General features: G+C 45.2%; 1 protein-coding gene across 1 annotated transcript in view; it reads right to left on the bottom strand.

Moving 5' to 3' along the window:
• The window catches only part of LMF1 (lipase maturation factor 1), a gene marked incomplete at its 5' end in the record, with an annotated part of 349,511 nt that overhangs the window by 187,897 nt on the left and 144,470 nt on the right, over positions 1-17,144 (bottom strand). The window contains one exon of the mRNA XM_019512578.1: positions 14,156-14,221. Within this exon, the coding sequence (XP_019368123.1) occupies positions 14,156-14,221 (66 nt within the window). The remainder of the gene's footprint in view (positions 1-14,155; positions 14,222-17,144) is intronic.

Below are 17,144 nucleotides of genomic sequence, written 5' to 3'. Positions count from 1 at the left end.
GCCAGGTGGTAAAGGGTTGGTATAAATATTACGATAAGCCTGTAGTCACCATGCTGTGCAGAAGACCTTTCTGGGGATGAACAGGATGCCATAAGAGTGTGCCTCAATGAAGCTACCTGGCCATCCTCCCATTGAAATAAGTGGGAAACTCCAATGAATTTCAACAAGCCAGATGATCCCATTACTCCAAGAGTGACTGCAAAGGGACTGTCCTTGGTGCATTACTGCAGCCTGAACTAAAGGAAGAAGGCTCACGCCTATGAAAGGGGCCTTTTCTATTTGCTAAATGAACGCATGCGTGTGTAGAAACAATGCCAATGCCTTCAGCACCAGCAACATCAGCACTTGAAACAAATGTGTGTCTTAATGGTGTTTGCTTAATAAGCCCCTCCTGCAAGAGAATGTATGAAGCAAGACTGGCATTTTCTATCAAAGGCATGTGGCATTTATGTGCCATGACAGATCCAGGAGAGCTCCAATCTCAACATCTCAGTTTTGGTTTAAAAAAGAAAATAGGAAAAAAAACCTTAAAATAATCCTGCAAGGTATTCAGACAGTATTTCCTCTTTGATAATGCTCCCCCACCAGAGCCACCCAATCCTCTTGCAAAATCCCAACTCCAAGCAAAACATCCCATCGCCACAGAAGGAGAAGACCTGGACACATCTCTTCACCATCCAAAGTACCCAGACGCTCTGGCGATGGGGACTACAGCCCCTGCCCTTGGAAAAGGCTTTTGCACTTCGGTGGGACTACATGCAACCTGTAACAGAGCACATACATAGATGTCTGCAGGACCAAGGATAATAATTTTTTTTTTTTTGAACATCCTTATTTCAATCACCTCTAACAGCTGCACGTGGTGTGACCAGAGAAGCAAACGGTGTTACAGTATTAGAAACAACAATGATCAGACATCGATTTAATCTAGTTCCTGCTCTGGTAACTAAACACTCTGAGCCACCAGCAATTTGTCTGATAATTTATCTTGACACAAAGTAAACCCCTGAAAGCCCATGTTTGTGTCAGGTATGTCAACACTACTAAACTGCTATATCAATGCAAGATGGGTTGCTATTATTTCCTTAGTGGGCCATTACAAGGCAGATTATACTCAAGAAGCTTTTTAATTACTTATTGCAAATCAAAAAAGGCAATTGTTTTCTTCTACCACAGTTTTCAACAGAGGATCTCAGAGTACTTTGCATGTACTGATTATTTAAGTAAGGCTGGGGCAGTGCCGTTATTTCCGTAACGGGGATGAAGAAAGTATCTGGCCGAATATTCTAGGACAACTCTGTACCAGAGATGAAAACGTAGCGCAGGTTTCCAGATGCCCAGCCATATTCTTCAATGAGCAGCTACATTAAGTACCTTTTAACATCCAGCTCAGCAAATGGAGAACTTACTCCTAAAATCAACCTGTTGCCTTCATGCAACAGAAAAGACAGCGAGCCCAGGCCTCCAAAGAACTTGGGGTCTAAGGGCTTCTCTACATGTGGCTTTCAACTAAGCCAGTTCACAAGTCTACCCCCAAAATAAACCTAGTTTAAATTCACCGGGAGTTTGTATAAACTACACTGAAGTACAACTTGCTGAAACAGGGGACTCTGCACATGGGTTTCTACTGCTTTACTAACGCACGTTGTCGTGTAGGCAAGACCTGAATGACTAGAAATTCAATTACTGCGGGTGCTGCAGAAAAGTGAAGTTTTCAAGAGTGAGTCAGAAGAAGAGCCAGGTCATTTAGGCCAACAGAATAATCTCTACACCAATTTTTACATCCTAATCCATCACCCTAATAAACAGCTTCTGCATCTATAAATACCAATTTTCTGCCTTCATTGTGCTGCACCTGCTAGAAAATGACTGGGCCTTTTGTCCTTCATGAAGGGCTCTCCTAGGTTTATTCATTATTAATTAGAGCTCATCAGCCAGGAGTTTGCAAGCAAAGACTCTTGACGGTGTTAATACCTGTAAGAACGAACTTAGTAGCAGGGACTGTCATTTCTCAAATCCAAGCCTTGTTTAATGCTTGCAACATAAAAATAATAGAAATAGAAGGAATGTGATCAAGTAGCTTCTGCCTCCATGGTGGAGAGTTGAACACATTCCTGATTTACAGCCTGGAAAGTAACAGGAAGAAACAGAGGAAAGGGTCTTCGATTGTAATGACATGGCAGATACTCCTTAAATACCACCAAGTGTGCATCTACACACGTGCTATTTTAATGTGCATTAAACATCACTGAAAAAAGTGCTATTTAGTTAATGTGCATTTAATTTTAAGAGAGGTAGGTGAGAAGCCATATGTTTATAATTGTAATGTTTACAATAAAATTAATACGTTTATAACACTTAACAGTTAATTAAAGGTGTTTCCAGGAGAGAGAAGACATCTTGCATTTCTTTTCTCAGATCCCATATAATGCTATCGTAAGTAAAGGCTAAAACCAAGGAGAGATCTGTGAAGAAAAGAACTGTTTTGTTAGTCTGAATGTATTTACTGCACAGCCAGTGGGGACTGATCTAAAGCTGGATTTTATGGCCATAGGATTGGAAAACAGTTCACTGCACTGACTGCGTGGCAGAAGAAATGAGAGAAATTCAGGTGACCGATGGTTTTGTTAATACAGGTTTCACAACACTAGCTAGAGAAGACTTGCAAGAACTTACATTTTTTTTATCTACCCATTTGTCACTCCGCTTTTCTAGCTTGCAGATGATACAAGAATTCATCATCTTTATTCCCTTCCCGGACCATTCTTTAATATCCATCATTAACTTGCTCATATAAAACTCACAATTTAAATAATTTTCTGAACCTCCCCCCTTCTAGCGACAGAGCTGACAAACCTCCTGGGCCTCGAAATAATCACGATCAGCATCTGATTTCCAGAGTTTCTGAGCGGTTCAAGGCAGATATGGGTGCTTTCATTTATGTGCCTGCTTAACAAGCTGGTCAACAGGATAAAAGCCACTTAAGGGGTCAGCTTGGAGAGCTGATTAAGTGGTTGTGAAGTGGGCTGTAAGGATTAACTTGATTAGTACTGAAAAAGACTGAAGGGGTAAGGAAAAGGAGGCAGAAAATGTTCAAGGCGAGTGATGAGGGTCCTGGGTGGTCTGCAAGCGAGTCAGACAGTGGGAGAGAGAGTAATGAAGAGATGAAATCCAATAGTTGTACAGGAAGCTTTCACAAGGCTTAAAACAAATCCTTAAGAAAACAGAAAAGAATCCAGGAAGAGGCATTGTATTACTGCTGAAAACGGTATTGGCATATTACCAATGCATGGAGAAAGTGTGACTGACAGTTACGCTTCTGATCATGGCAGCGGAGGGGGAATAATTTCTTCCTACGCTTCAAACCTCAAAGGACTGGTAGTGAAAGCTCCCGGTGGGACATTTCCACCCAACGTTTGCTAGTTTTATCACTTTCTTCTGGTTGTGCTGGAAATAAGCTGGATCAACAGGAGCTTCCGCTGGCAGGTGGTTAAGTAACCTCAACTCAGGTGCCTTGTACTAAACTCCATCCATGGCCCCATTAAAATCAATGATGAGTCGCATTAGAATAACTGAGGTTAAAGAATGCCGAAAGGTGACTTTTGCAGAGCTGAACTGAAAGGCTCGAGGAGAATATAACTCAGAGGCTTTAAAAAAGTGATAGTAACTTGGGACGTGCCTACACGTGCATTAACGCACTTTAGTTAATGCTCATTAAATCTAGTACCTCCATTGTGAGGTACTAGGAAAACAAGCATTGGCCTGCCTTAATGTGCTTAAATAGCACTTTTTTCAGTGACGTTTAATGCACATTAAAATAGGCTTATGCTCACTAAAGCGCATGTGTAGATGCACACTTGGTGGTATTTAGGGAGTATTTGCTACGTCATGGCAATCCAAGACCCTTTCCTCTATTTCTTCCTGTTACTTTCCAGGCCGTGAATCAGGAACGTGTGTACCCTTTAGCATATCTCAGGTCTCATTTACTCCACTGGGATGTCAGAACTCAGGCCAAAAATGAGCTGTCACTCTTAGGAACAGATATGTAGTTAACAGGTAATATTCAGATATCACTTCTGTCTGGCTTTGCTTGAATGTATAGACACATTTCCCCCTTTTTCTGAAACTTATGAAGAAAAATCCTGGTCTCACTGAAGTCAATGGCAGAATTGTCTTTAACTGGGTCAAGATTTCATCCATTGCTCCCTTTTTAAAAGCATACATTGGAATAACAGGGGAGCATTCTGGCCCCGGTGCTGGCTGACTGTAGACTCCTGCTTTACAATGGCATGTGTTAATTTTGGAGAAGCAGTTCACTTGGCATCTGGACGTTGAATGGGAGCATCCTCAATCACTGCTCCATACGCAGGACCCTCTTGCCTATGCTGGGGCTTCATTTTTAGTTTGAATAAGATTCAGCATCTCTTTGGGGCCAAAATTTGGTTCTGCAACACTCGCATTCACGTTCCTCCTTGCAAAAAATAATGGGTGCATATTGGGGCATTTGCACCTCCAGCGACAGCACTTCTAAAGGGACACTGCCATTCTTAAACTTGGCTTCTTAGCCTAACAGTCCTCAAGGCTCATTTGTAGACCTGCTCCCCACCCATGGCTCTCACTGACGTTACTGGGAAGTGACAGGCACTTGGGACTTTGGAAGATGTGGCCTCTTTCAGCTGAGTTTTTCCCCCTCTCCAAGCGTTCAGCTAATGTTTATGATGGCGTTTCAGCATATCAATGCCATTTCTTCTCAGGACAAAACAGAACGATGTCAACCGAGTGGTGCTGCACAACTCTGGCTGGATTACCAAAGTAGTCGTGGGTTTGAACAATCTTCCAAACTGCGGCAAAACTGAAAAAAAACCTACTTCTCCTGACAAGGCTTCTCCCTCCTTGTCTCTCTCCATGTTACAAAAATCCATCAGACAAAATAACCACCTGCCTCTCTGCATTCACTTTGTTTTCAAGAAAAGTAGGAGTGAACCAACACTGCTGCAGAATGGGATGGAACAAGAGCAGGAAAGTTTAGTATCATTTCTCCTCTCCTAATTTTTGCTCCCAAGTGACACAGATTAAGCCACCTGGCTAAGCACAGACAGGCGTACTAGGACAGCAGATGGAGAAGAACCTAGATCACTTGTCTCCTAGTCTATACGCGTCCTTAGAAATCAAGGCAACTTTGAAATTAGCAGGACTTGAGCATGCACTTAAGGTTGAGCACTTGCTTCAGTCTTTCCCCAAGCCTGGATGCAAGATTGGAAGAAACTATGCCAAGGAGGAGACTATGCCAAGGAGCAGTTAAATAAAAAACTATGCTAAGGAGGACTTAAATAAAAATAGAGACAAGGACCCAGTAGGTACCACCCAGCTGAAGGACACATTTCTTCACTTTGGAGGCAACTTGTCTTATGGAGATACTCTGCTACACATCAGGAAGATGCCTTCAAGATCTCCCTCGGTTCTTCTGAATCCGCTCAGAAGAACGAGCTGGCTCGCTCCTGGATTTTCTGCCACGCTGCACACTGTCCCTTTAAGAATGCATTGCCAGATTTCTTTATTTATTGACCGCCCAACCGCCACCCACTGCCAGCACAAAAATGCATTTGTTCCCCATGATAAAGATCACCTCAAACTATTATGGCATTTGGCACAACACTGTTTCCCTGGAAAACTGCATGCACATAACTTCTGTTTCAGGGTCAATGGGATGAGAGTAGTAGTGATCGCTTCAAAGCTCTCTAAATACCTTGGGGTTTGGCACCCTCTGAGTTAGATAGCAATAATTTGCAACCAAAAAGCTCTCGTGCCAGTAGCCTTGGTTTGGATCTGGAACCTACACAATCATCAGACCATCACATTTTCCTCATTTTCAAATTTTAAAGGCAGCAAAGAATCCATCTGTTCTTGCATTCAGATCCTGAAGGAGCCCTGACCTTTACAGTACCCAGCTACCACACAACTCGGTTGTGTGCGCCGCGAGCAGAACTGAAGGCAAAGTGGGGCCTACTTTGATCTGCGCTGCCTTGTGGGATCACATTGCAAACACCTGCACACACATTGCACTGGATTTCCACACCTCTTCACTGGTAGGGTTAGGGTTAATACACCCTGTTTATAAAGCCATGTTTATGAAGCCATAGGTCTAAGTAGCTAACTGCATTAGTTTATTTTCTTGCATTTTCTTTCTTTCTTTGCCACACACTAATTTAGTTCCTTCCCCTCCTGCCCTTCATCCTCTTCGTTACCAACGGACAGGATGCCCTGCAATGCCCTCCACCGTCTTCTCCACCATTGAACACGATGCCCTTCAATGCCCTCCATCCTCTTCTCCACTGATGGACGGGATGCCCTGCAATGCCCTGCATCCTCTTCTCCACTGACGGACAGGATGTTGTTTCAATGAACTCTAATACCCAAAGAAATTAAATGCATATGGGTCCCAATCAATTCGTTGTTCAGCAACCTGCTGTGGATTTGCAAGACAGACCCATTTTTACCAGCAATATTTTACCATGGGGCTTGAAACAAAAAAGTCTTCTCCCTTCTCGTGGCATGCATAGGAGGCAGGGGAAGTTTCACACGGCGTGCACGAAAGTCTATTCCTTCTCTGCTCACTGGAACATGAAATGTTTTTTTCATAACCACAACCAAGACAGACAGCAGGCAGTGGAGTTTGAGGGGTGGTTGGCTAGAAATGCTTGGGATAGGAGGAGTTCTCATTTCTACTTTGCCATCTACCCCAAGGGGAAGACCTGGCTCTCTGTCTGGAATAGATGATTCCCAGAAAGGCTTACTCAATATTTTGGCATCCATCTCCAGCCATATTCTTCATGGCGTTCTCCCTCAAATTGAAACAAGAGCTTGCGCATGCAGTTTACTACCTTAAACACCCATTAACCATTCATCCCATTAGAACTCAGTTCAGCAGAGAGATGATGTCCACAAAGTGCCATATTTGTAAAATTATAGGGCTATATACACGTGTTAGGATGAGTTATTAAAAATAATCTTCCTAGACCCATGCACTGTATTATGCTTGGGATGTTTATTATAAATGCTTTCTTTTTTTTCCCCCTCATTAATTTGTGACTAAACAGATGCTCTGAATGGGAGATCAGATTTCCAGCTTAAATGGGCTTCAGAAACATCTGAGTCCTTATTAAGATGCAAGTACTTAGAGTATAACCTATGCCAGGACATTAAGGTTGCAATAAATAAATAATTTGCCATTGCATGAAAATTAATTGCTAGGTAATGAGTTTTTAATTACTTATCATTTCACAACAGGTTAAAAAAGGGGGGGAGGGGGAAGGACTGTACATACCACAAATCTAATGAATCCTTCTCAAGGGAGGAGGAAGAAGGGGAAGAAATCAGAAGGGTAGTTAAAGAAACAAATGGGAACTAATCAGAAAACTTCCTTCTCATGCTTTATCAGCACAGCTATCAGTCAGCAAGCCCATAATTAAGCACAAAAGACATTGTGCTCTAGAGGGCTTTCTGGATGAAGTGGAGATCTGCGGTGCGCGAAAGGCTGGAGGACTGACTGACAGGCCTTATTGAGGAAAACGGTTGCAGAATAATTAGCAACAACTAATAGAAATTGCAAGAAGTGACCCCCTAATTTTGTGCCGCTCTCACACAAAGAACAACAAGGCTTTTGCCGGCAGCCTGACAAACTCAAATGGCCTAAAGCAGGACCCAAGTGCTTCTCTCCCCACCCCCAAAAAGGCTTGTATGGCAATGTCCATGCCTTTTTTTTCTTTTTTTTTAAATTCTTCTTAAAATCAAAGGGCTCTTGCATTTGCTATTTAGCAATCATCACTGTAGGCTTTGCATCTCGGCACGATCCTAAGCACAGCACCACCTCAGGCTGAAATAATGCTCTTCTGGATGAAGGAGCAGAGACCCAGGAGCCCATTCCCAATCTAGCCCCATACGCATGCTAGGAGTTTCTTCGCCTTTCTGCTCCTCCCTCCCACACCTGCCTGCATGCGCTATCCTATCTAATCTGCAAGGCATCATGAGGCTTCATGCATCCATGCAAGGAAAAGCCTGAGATTGCAGGATGGTTGGAGAGGCAAAATATTAACCGAGGCAGGCACATCTGGAGGGGGAGCCAGGCAGCATCTGTCATTCTTGTGCCCCCTTCTATGGTGGTGCCCATAGCTAGTGCCCTGTGTCACCCACCCTCAGTTATGCTACTCATCTTCTACACAGAAAAACATGGCAAGCTGACAAAGCAACCTCATTTCCTCAAGCCTTATCTCGGGTCAACAACAAAATGCTGCATGTCTCGACCTGCAGCCTTGCTTTGCCAGCGCTGGGGTGGGAGGGGGTTGGAGCAAACAGCAACCCCGGACAGATTCCATAAGAGCCCTTCTTGCACATCTGGAATAGCCAAAGGTCTCTCTTCGGCTGTCACCCAGAACCAGTGGAGTCTCTGGTTGGCTTCTGCTTGAATACCCCACTTCAGGTCACACGAGGCAGAGAGGGAAGGGCACTGCCTGGGCCCTATGGACCTCACTCTTTCTTGCATGGCTCCAGATTCAAACGAAAGCTGGGGTAAAGGTGGCCCCATTGTCACAGAAATATACACAATCATAGACAATGAGTGGCGGAAGGGACCTCGGGAGGTCGCATCTAGTCCAACCCCCTGCTCCAAGCAGGACTAGCCCTAACTACAACAGCTCAGCCAAAGTCTTGTTGAGCCAAGTCTTCAAAACCCCCAAGGATGGAGACTCCACCAGTGCTTCACCACCCTCTTAGTGAGAAAGTTTCCCCTAATATCCAACCTCAACTTCCCTTGCTGCAGCCCGAGCCCATTGCTCCTTGTCCTGTCACCTGCCCCCACTGAGACCAGTCCAGCTCCATCCTCTTTGCAGCCCCCCTGCAGGGAGCTGAAGGCTGCTATTCAATCCCCCTTGGTCTTCTCTTCTGCAGACTAAATCAGCCCATTTCCCTCAGCCTCTCCTCACCAGTCCTGTCCCCCAGCCCCCAAACCATTTTTGTTACCCTCCTCTGGACTCTCTCCAACTATTACTCTCTTTCTGTTCCCTCTTCTTCCCTCAGCACAGCCATTCCTGCTCTGGCTGCTTCCAAAGCAGCTCCTACCAGCTAATGGCTTTGTTTTATCGCAACCCTCCCTGTGTATGCTTCAGCAACAGTCCATGAACAATTGCTATGAAAACGCATCCCTGGAGAATGTACCCCAGGGAAAGGACTTTACACCAGCCCCCTGGCAGGAGAAAAGATGCAAGCACAGAAAAATCTCTAAGGCTCAGATTATCTGATCACCTCCTCAGCTGGAAACGAGGAACACGGGCTCTGCTTGGACTGATTTGACTTTGCATATGTGTCTTTCCCCTCCTGTGCCAGCACATATGGCTGCAAGGTGTTCCATGAAATGAGAGCGCCGTTCGGACTTCTGCACCCGCGGACGGCTGTTCCAGCTATCAGCCCTTCACTGGGACTTCCCTAATTGGAGCACATACAGCCATCGCCTTTATGCCAACTGAGCGGAAAAGCAGAATCGGCAAACGATGGGCCAGAGCCTCTGCTGTCCTCAATATGGAGAAGCATGGACCAGAAAGCAGCCCCTTGGAGTCAGACAGGACCTCTGCTGGACCCTCAATCCTGATGCACGTTAGAGCAGTCCAGAAGGCTACTCTAATCTGCTCCAGATGGCAAACGTCCACCAACCCAGAGTGCCCCGGGAACAACCTCCAGCTCAGCAATGCTCTCGCAACCAAATCCTGCCATTTCCACCCAGAGGTTGCATGGAAAATGGCACAGAAGCCAGCTCAATTAGCAAGAAGCTCAGCGGGGATTCCCCATTCCAAGGGAATCGCAAAAGGACATGGACTCTGCCTCACCCAGCTCTGTGAACCAGCTTCTGTGCCCGTTAAAACCAAGGGGGAGCAAAGCCATAGCTCCAGCATAAGCATTAACTAGCTCTATTCTATAAGCAACTGCATACGTATAGTCGATAGGCAATGACTACAACGATAACGACTACCACCACCTTTCACATTTACTAAAAACGGACAGTCTTCAAGCAAATGAATGGCAATGAACAGCTTTCACCAAATATAGCCAAAAGGCCACCAATTTAACAAGTGGTCAAAGGACTAGAAGAAGCACAATGCACAGTTAATCTGACCCCAGCAGTTCCTGCTGTGCTAATGAATGATATCAAGCAGTAGCAATTGGCAGGTCAGATGATATAGGCTGGGATGCTACAGATGGGGCTGGTCCTGTTTGGAGCAGGGGTTCGGACTAGATGTGACCTCCTGAAGTCCCTTCCAACCTGAATTTTCTATGACATGCTAAAGCTGCTAACTCACCATTATGCATGCACATTTACACACGTCTGCCTGCTGCATCCGAATACTCAACACGTAGGTGCACCTCACTGGCAAGGTGTACACACTCGCCTGTGTGTGCAAAGCAGGGGCATAGGTATATGCCAAGTCCCTTCCAAAGTATAAGCATGTCATTAAAACTCATGACTTCCCCAACAGACATAAGTTTTGCCATTTTCAAAAGTGGAGAAACTAAGGCAGAAAGTGGTTAGGAAGCTTGTTCAAACCGACTGGCCAAGGTGAGAAGAGAACTTGTGACGCATTTTGAGCTATGATTAATTTATAGACTCTCTGCTTGCCGTCTCCAGGTTTCTGGTTGGCTGAGTGGCTGTTAAGCATGTAACAGCAGAAGGGAAAATATCAGACATATCCTGCATTTTATGTGAACGCCAGTGTCTTTTTGCTTCCGCTCCTCCAGCTACATGAGTGCACCTACTTGTTCAAGAAAAAGGAGCATCCATCATCTAGCAAGCAGCACAGGCTGGAAAACACCATTTCAGTGTGAACGGTATGCTTGGCCATTTCCTCCTTAGAACAGCATAAATAGAGGGTCTGAAGCCGTCCAAACTGAAACCGGGGAATGGCTCTCCATAAAGGCTTGGATTAAGGCCCCCCGGCATTATAAAGAAAGGGAGGGAAGCAGGGGGGAAGTACGCTCTGTTTAATTACCCAAGCCATAAAAACATTTTATACATGATTTCCAACAAAGTGGAAATGTTATTTTCCACAAGCGTAGCTGCTAGTTCTACTACAAATAAATAGTGCAGCGTAGGCTCGGCATGGACGAGACGGGGGCCATGTGTTTTTATTAATTCTCTTGGCAAGTGAGTACATGTAGATTTTGGATTGGACACAGGGCTGGAAGACGAGAGCTGGGGTGGCCAAGAGACAACAACCCAGGCTCAACTTGGCTCCGTTCCACCTGCAAGTTGGGCCAAGACCCAGTTTTATCATTTTCATGATGAGCAACCTCCCCCGTCCTGTATCTTCCCTGCCTTGCAAAGTCATCTGCATCTATGGTCTCTTCTCCATTTCTTTTCCTCTCACCATTTCATTTGATGCTGATTCACCCTTCTGTACTGAACTTCTCCAGGCCACCTTCTCCCTGCAGCATGGCCACAAAAGGACTGGAATGGCAGCTGGTAAACAGGCGTGAACTAAGTTGCTAAAGGGATGAAGATACTCTTTCCACTGGTGCAAATCATTAGTGGTACAACCTGGCGATATAAAGGTTGATATGGAAAGGTCTGGCTTTAGAATAACCAGGGAGAAGACAAGCGTTTCAGGGTTGGGGGTGATGGGTTTTTATTTCAGGTGGACATATAAGCCAGAATTATGCCAAGAATATTTTTTTCTGGGCTACAGCCCCTCTGTAAAGCTGCCTGAGATGAACCAACCAAATAGAAATGTTACCAGAGGTGGAACTGGTCTATGCTTCAGGACTTTAATAACCCCCAAATGGCCAGGTTGTTGCTTTCACGTCTCGTCCGAAAGACCAAACGCTGAGAAAAAACAACAAGCAAGTTCAATGCTCCTTTCCAATTAGGCTGGCTGCCCGGTGAGAATTTTGTCAAAGATTTCTATCCGAAATGTAATAAGAACAGCGTGCCGGGGGGAAGAAGGGGGCAGTTCAAAAATCAGCAGGTGTATTTTGGTCCTTCATCTCCAAGAGTTTCAGTTTGACCTCTTTCTTTTATCTGTAGTAGATTTAAATAATTGATAACGTGATCTGCTCTATGCCCCTCTTCCTGATTACTTACTTCTGCGGGCCGGTGATCCTACATTATGGACACAACGGAACTGGTCTTAATTAACTTTCCGGGCTTCAGAGCTGATTCTGGTTTTGATTTCCAATTTTTTTTAAGGCTACTCAGGATGATTGTTGAAGGTTTGGGTCACTCAAGGGAGACGGTGATGGGATCCCAGTGATCTTGGGTTGAGTTGGATTTTGTCTGAATAGTCCCAGGGGCTTTTATTACCCTCCCAAAGCAGAAGACAGCTGGGGACAGTCTGCCGTGGCCAGCTTTGGGTACCCCTGCAGGGTCTGCACGTCTAAAACCTTTACATGCCCTCATGCATTATGACAACTCCAAAGAACTCAATTAATTAATGGCAACAGAAGAATAATAGAAATGACACTATGCTATGCCAGCCTAGCTGCTTGTTACCCATATGCAATATCTCCTTTCAATATTTAAAATACATATATACATACCAAAAATAGGTTAATAACCAAAAACGTCACAATTGGGTTTCCAACCTAGCACCCTGCAAATTTATTTCACAGAATTCAGTCCCATTTGACTAGCCTAAAAATGGTAAAAGGAAATGTTGTTAGCAGCTGGTCATGTTTATCTCATTTCTTGTGTTTTGGAAATTAAGGCCTTGTTCTGATATATGATTGGTGTGGACAGCACTTTGGGCTGGGATACAGCCCCTTTCACCGAGTTAACTTGATTATGCACCCAAGGAACCAGATTTATCCGACCATTTTCCTGGTATCTTCCTCCTCCTAATCCTGAGTTGTGATCAGCTGCAAATCCAGATCATGACCATAAGAATGCAGGGTGTTTCTGCTCTTTTTGTAATAAATGCCTGGAGCCCGATTACGAATTGTGGTGGGTATTCTCTGCGAAAGAAAAATCGCTAGGATGGATTTCAGCAGGCAAAGAAAACAGCATATAGGTATATAAGGATATCCAAATGATTCAAGCTCAGCATCATTCATAGCACTTGTGTGTGTGCCCCATTTTTGCTCAAGCAACACCCGCATTTTGGAAGAAGAAACTAAGTCCATTTAACAACGCTCTGGAGGAATTTCCTATATTTCCTCTCACCCATATGATAGCTTTTAAGGCCAGATCCCAAGACCATTACACAGTCCTGACTGGAACAAGCTCCTACTGACTTCAGTGCAAACCTCAAGCAAGGGAGGAAACCAACACATGAGCCAAGATTTTTTCAAAAGCCACTAGCAACTTGGAGAGCCTCAGTTTTGGGGTATTGACCTGATGCTCCGGAAAGAGGCCTCAGTCCTAGGAAGTGTTGAGCACCTGTTTGCTGAAAAATCATTTCCTTTCAGGAGGCCTGGACTTGACTACTGAAAAAACGGAGACAATTACAAATGACCAGTCATTTTTTAAAACATCGAGCCTGGATTATATAAAAGCACCTCACTTGGGAGGCAAAAAAAAAGAAAAGAAAAAAGTGAGCAGATATTCCATCTACCCAAAATGAACAAGACGGTCCACTGGTTGCAAAGCCCATTCATCTGGCGCTGCTTCTGAGCGCCAACGCTAACGATACGATATGACTGCAACTGGTTCCTCCAAATTTCATGGGCAGGAAGCTGGCTCATTAAATCAGTCCTTCCAAGCATAATAAACTTTTGTGCGCTCATTAGAAAGGCTTGTGAAAAACTTCATTCAGTCGCATAAAGCTAAAAATGTTTTGGAGGGAAACAACCCAAAATACCTACAGAAATCCAACAGAAAAGACAGGGTTGGATTGCATGTTAACGGCCGGGTCTCCACTGGAGGTACTTTTATGCAGTGGGGAACTCCACTAGGTCTCATGGTGTGACTCCTGATTCAAACCAGAGAGGGAGGAATGGGTTTCATGGGTTTGTGGGGGGAACAAAGCTGCCTCTTAGAGCTCACACATGGTTACTGATTACATTCAAGAGAGATCCCCAGAAATACCAGTCTAGGAAACAACTGTGACCAGCTAGAAGTCGAGACATAGGGAAAAGAGATTTACCTGCAAAGTAAAGTAGACAAGAAACCACTTACCTCGTAATGATAATACATGCAGGTCAAGTCCCTCCAGCAGCGGTCACCTCGGATTTTAATCAACCCCTGCAAGAAAAAAAAACAAAAAAAAAAAAGACAATTATTTAATTTCCTTTATGCTCCAAATTAGCATCTCAGCATGAGAAACGCCGTGGTGAAACCACAGAGTGTGAACCATACGTTATCAGTGGGAAGCGGCACAGGGTAGAACAAGCACCATTTTTTAGAGGCCACGGTACTTCTGGGCCCGTGTTTCATTTATCATCCTTTGGGGTCTTTGGAAAGGAAGTTTTCAAGCTACAAGGTCCTTCCCATTTCCTATTGACCTTAAGGCATCCGGGTTGTAGCTGTATTGGTCTACAGGCAAAAGGAGCCACGACTCGTGGTAGCGGTGATGATATCTTTTTTTAGACCAACTAGATTTGGACCAAAAAAAATCCTTTAAAAAAAAGATTTTTTTTTGCAAAAATCTAGCTGGCCTAATAAAAGATATCATCACCACTACCACGAGTCATGGTTCCTGTTCAGCTTAAATAATTGGGCATATAAAGCTCAGGGGAACATGACACGTTGGTACAAGGGCGACAGGGGACGGTATGATAATGGATCCCGGGACGGAGCAGCACGTGGTGCATCAGGGAAACAGGAGTCCTCGTTATCTGGGACCAAACGGAGTTGCTAATCCTGTGCGTGGTGTTTCTAGCAGCAACAAATACGCAATACTGTGCAAGTCTAGGAGGGACTTGTGAGGTCAAGGCAGCGGTGCTAGGTAGGAGGGAAAGAGCCGGGGCGCATTGCCAAGATGAGAGACAAGGCCGCCTTATCAGTAGTTTTGAAAAGAAAAGCGTGCGTTTGTATTTCCCTCTCTTCAGCCCACGTCAGCCTTCGGGACGAGAGAGAGAGGGAAAGCCAGGTTGCCAAACAATGCTATTTAATCTCCATCTGGTAATTCGATTGCTTTGGTTGTGAGCCCTTTCAGATGGGGTTGCCAGTTTATTGCTGATGCACAGCCATAGCACAACGGGGCTTCGAGCCCCAATTAGGGCGGCCGGATACTCATGTGATACAAATACCGTGAGCAAAGGATGATGGCAACAGGCACCTAGAACGGAGAAGCCAGACCCAGGGACCCCACGGCTAGACCCGGGCACCAGGTTGAGCCAGTCTGTGATGACTGGCAGCCTCCATTCACGGGCTGCTGAGCCCCCCATCTTCCCATGGACGCCCCTGTTGCAGGGGCATGAAGTAGAAAGAGAAGCAAAGCAAGCCCTGAAAGCAGCAGAAAGGGTCTGACATGCAGGCTCGCGCAGCTCTGGATGAACTGAAAAGTGACCTTCGAAGATTTTACTTTTTTGCAAAAGTTGAGTTGGTCTGACAAAAGATATCACCTCTACCACGAGTCCCGATTGCTTCGAACTCAAATGCACTCAGACTTGGGAGCTCAGGATCCATCATACACCCCTCTTTCTCAATGGCTTGGGCCCCCTGGGCTTCTCATATTAAGATTTAATATTAAAACAAAGCAAGAGGACAGGATGCACCGCTCCGGGAACTAAGTAGAGGACCTGTGATGGACATTTTGATGCAATCAATGTAATTAGGGAAACAAAAGAGGACAAGGGGAAGGAAGTCGATAGATTTAAACACAGATGGCTACACTAATGACAGGTCTGCTTTACCTTAGGTTAGAGATCGGCAACAAAATAAGCAGGTAGCAGAGGTTGCCCTGCATTGATATCACAGAGCAACAACAGAGCAAAATTTCCAAATCAGCGGCTCCGCTCCACGGCCGGCAGTAATATTAGGATTAAATTTCTTTCCCTCAGCGATGAAGACTGAAAAAAAAAAAGGAATCAGTCGTCCACAGCAGCAAAGACACCTGGTCAGAGATGAGCCCGCTAACAGGAGGCCGTGCAATCAGGCCATGCCAGCCCGAAGGTATGCAGGTTCGGAGCATCTGCTTTGATGTGCGGTTAAAGGTCTCTGATTAGGATCACAATATCCCAAATTGAGGAAAGCTTCACTAGTCAAAAGGCTGAGCCAAGCTCTATCGTCTGCATACAATTAGGGGAGATCTGCCTACCTCCCTATATTACCTTAATTATACCATTGCTTTGGCAGAAAAGCACGCTTGTGCCCTGGGACGGCATCCTGAAGACTTTATTACCCTTGCGATACAAAAGATCGAAGCCTGGGATTTCCAAACAACAGCTACTCATTTTCAGGGCCCACCTTCAGACTTGCAGGCCGGCAAGCAGGAAAATGAAAATCCTTCTCATGCTCACGAACGTGAACACCACGACCAGTCGCCTGCTACCTTAGGATAAGCATTTTTCCATATTACCGTGGGGTCTCGGAGCATCACAGGGACATTGGCATGTTCGGCGCTGCATAACCACAGAATAAAATACAATAGGATACTCCCTGCCCCTGGACAGCTTCATGTGATGGGCACTAGATGGTGTAGAGCAAAGGGCTGTTGCTGTAACGGAGCAAGGGGAACCGGTTCCTCTGATGCTCTCAACGTTTCAGAAAACAATATTATGGGTTTCTCAAGCGCAGACGGAAACGCTTGTAACCCAGACCGCGTGCTCCTGCAGGTCTTTTATGAAACGTTGTTCGGGGCTGTCTCTGGACTCTGCTGTGCTCAGACACGCTGGCAGACACTTTCAGGCCCTGAAGAAAGAAAGAACGTGAAAAGCGGGAGTCGGCTCCCAGCTAATAAAATAGGAAGCAGCAAGAAGAGGAGCAGAACAGACCTAAAACCAGATCGGGGAGCTGCAGGTGAAGGGTCAGGCCTCAGGTAGCAGGTGCTGTTTGTACACCCTGATTTGGCATGGGATAACAACACACGGCCCAGGGTGCTTCGCAACCGGGTGCATCAGCAGCGAGGTAAGGAAAGAAGAAAAAGAAAAGCAGAAATGCAGTGCAGGAAGGCATTTGGAAATCCTGACGGTAATTACTGGTAGAACCGATAACCTTAAAAAAA

Source organism: Gavialis gangeticus, unplaced genomic scaffold (genome assembly GCF_001723915.1).
Source record: "Gavialis gangeticus isolate Ggan-Ray unplaced genomic scaffold, GavGan_comp1, whole genome shotgun sequence".
NCBI classification, from domain to species: Eukaryota; Metazoa; Chordata; order Crocodylia; family Gavialidae; genus Gavialis; species Gavialis gangeticus.
The sequence above is the reverse complement of the archived record's forward strand: the minus strand, read 5'-3'. Positions and strand labels throughout refer to the sequence as shown.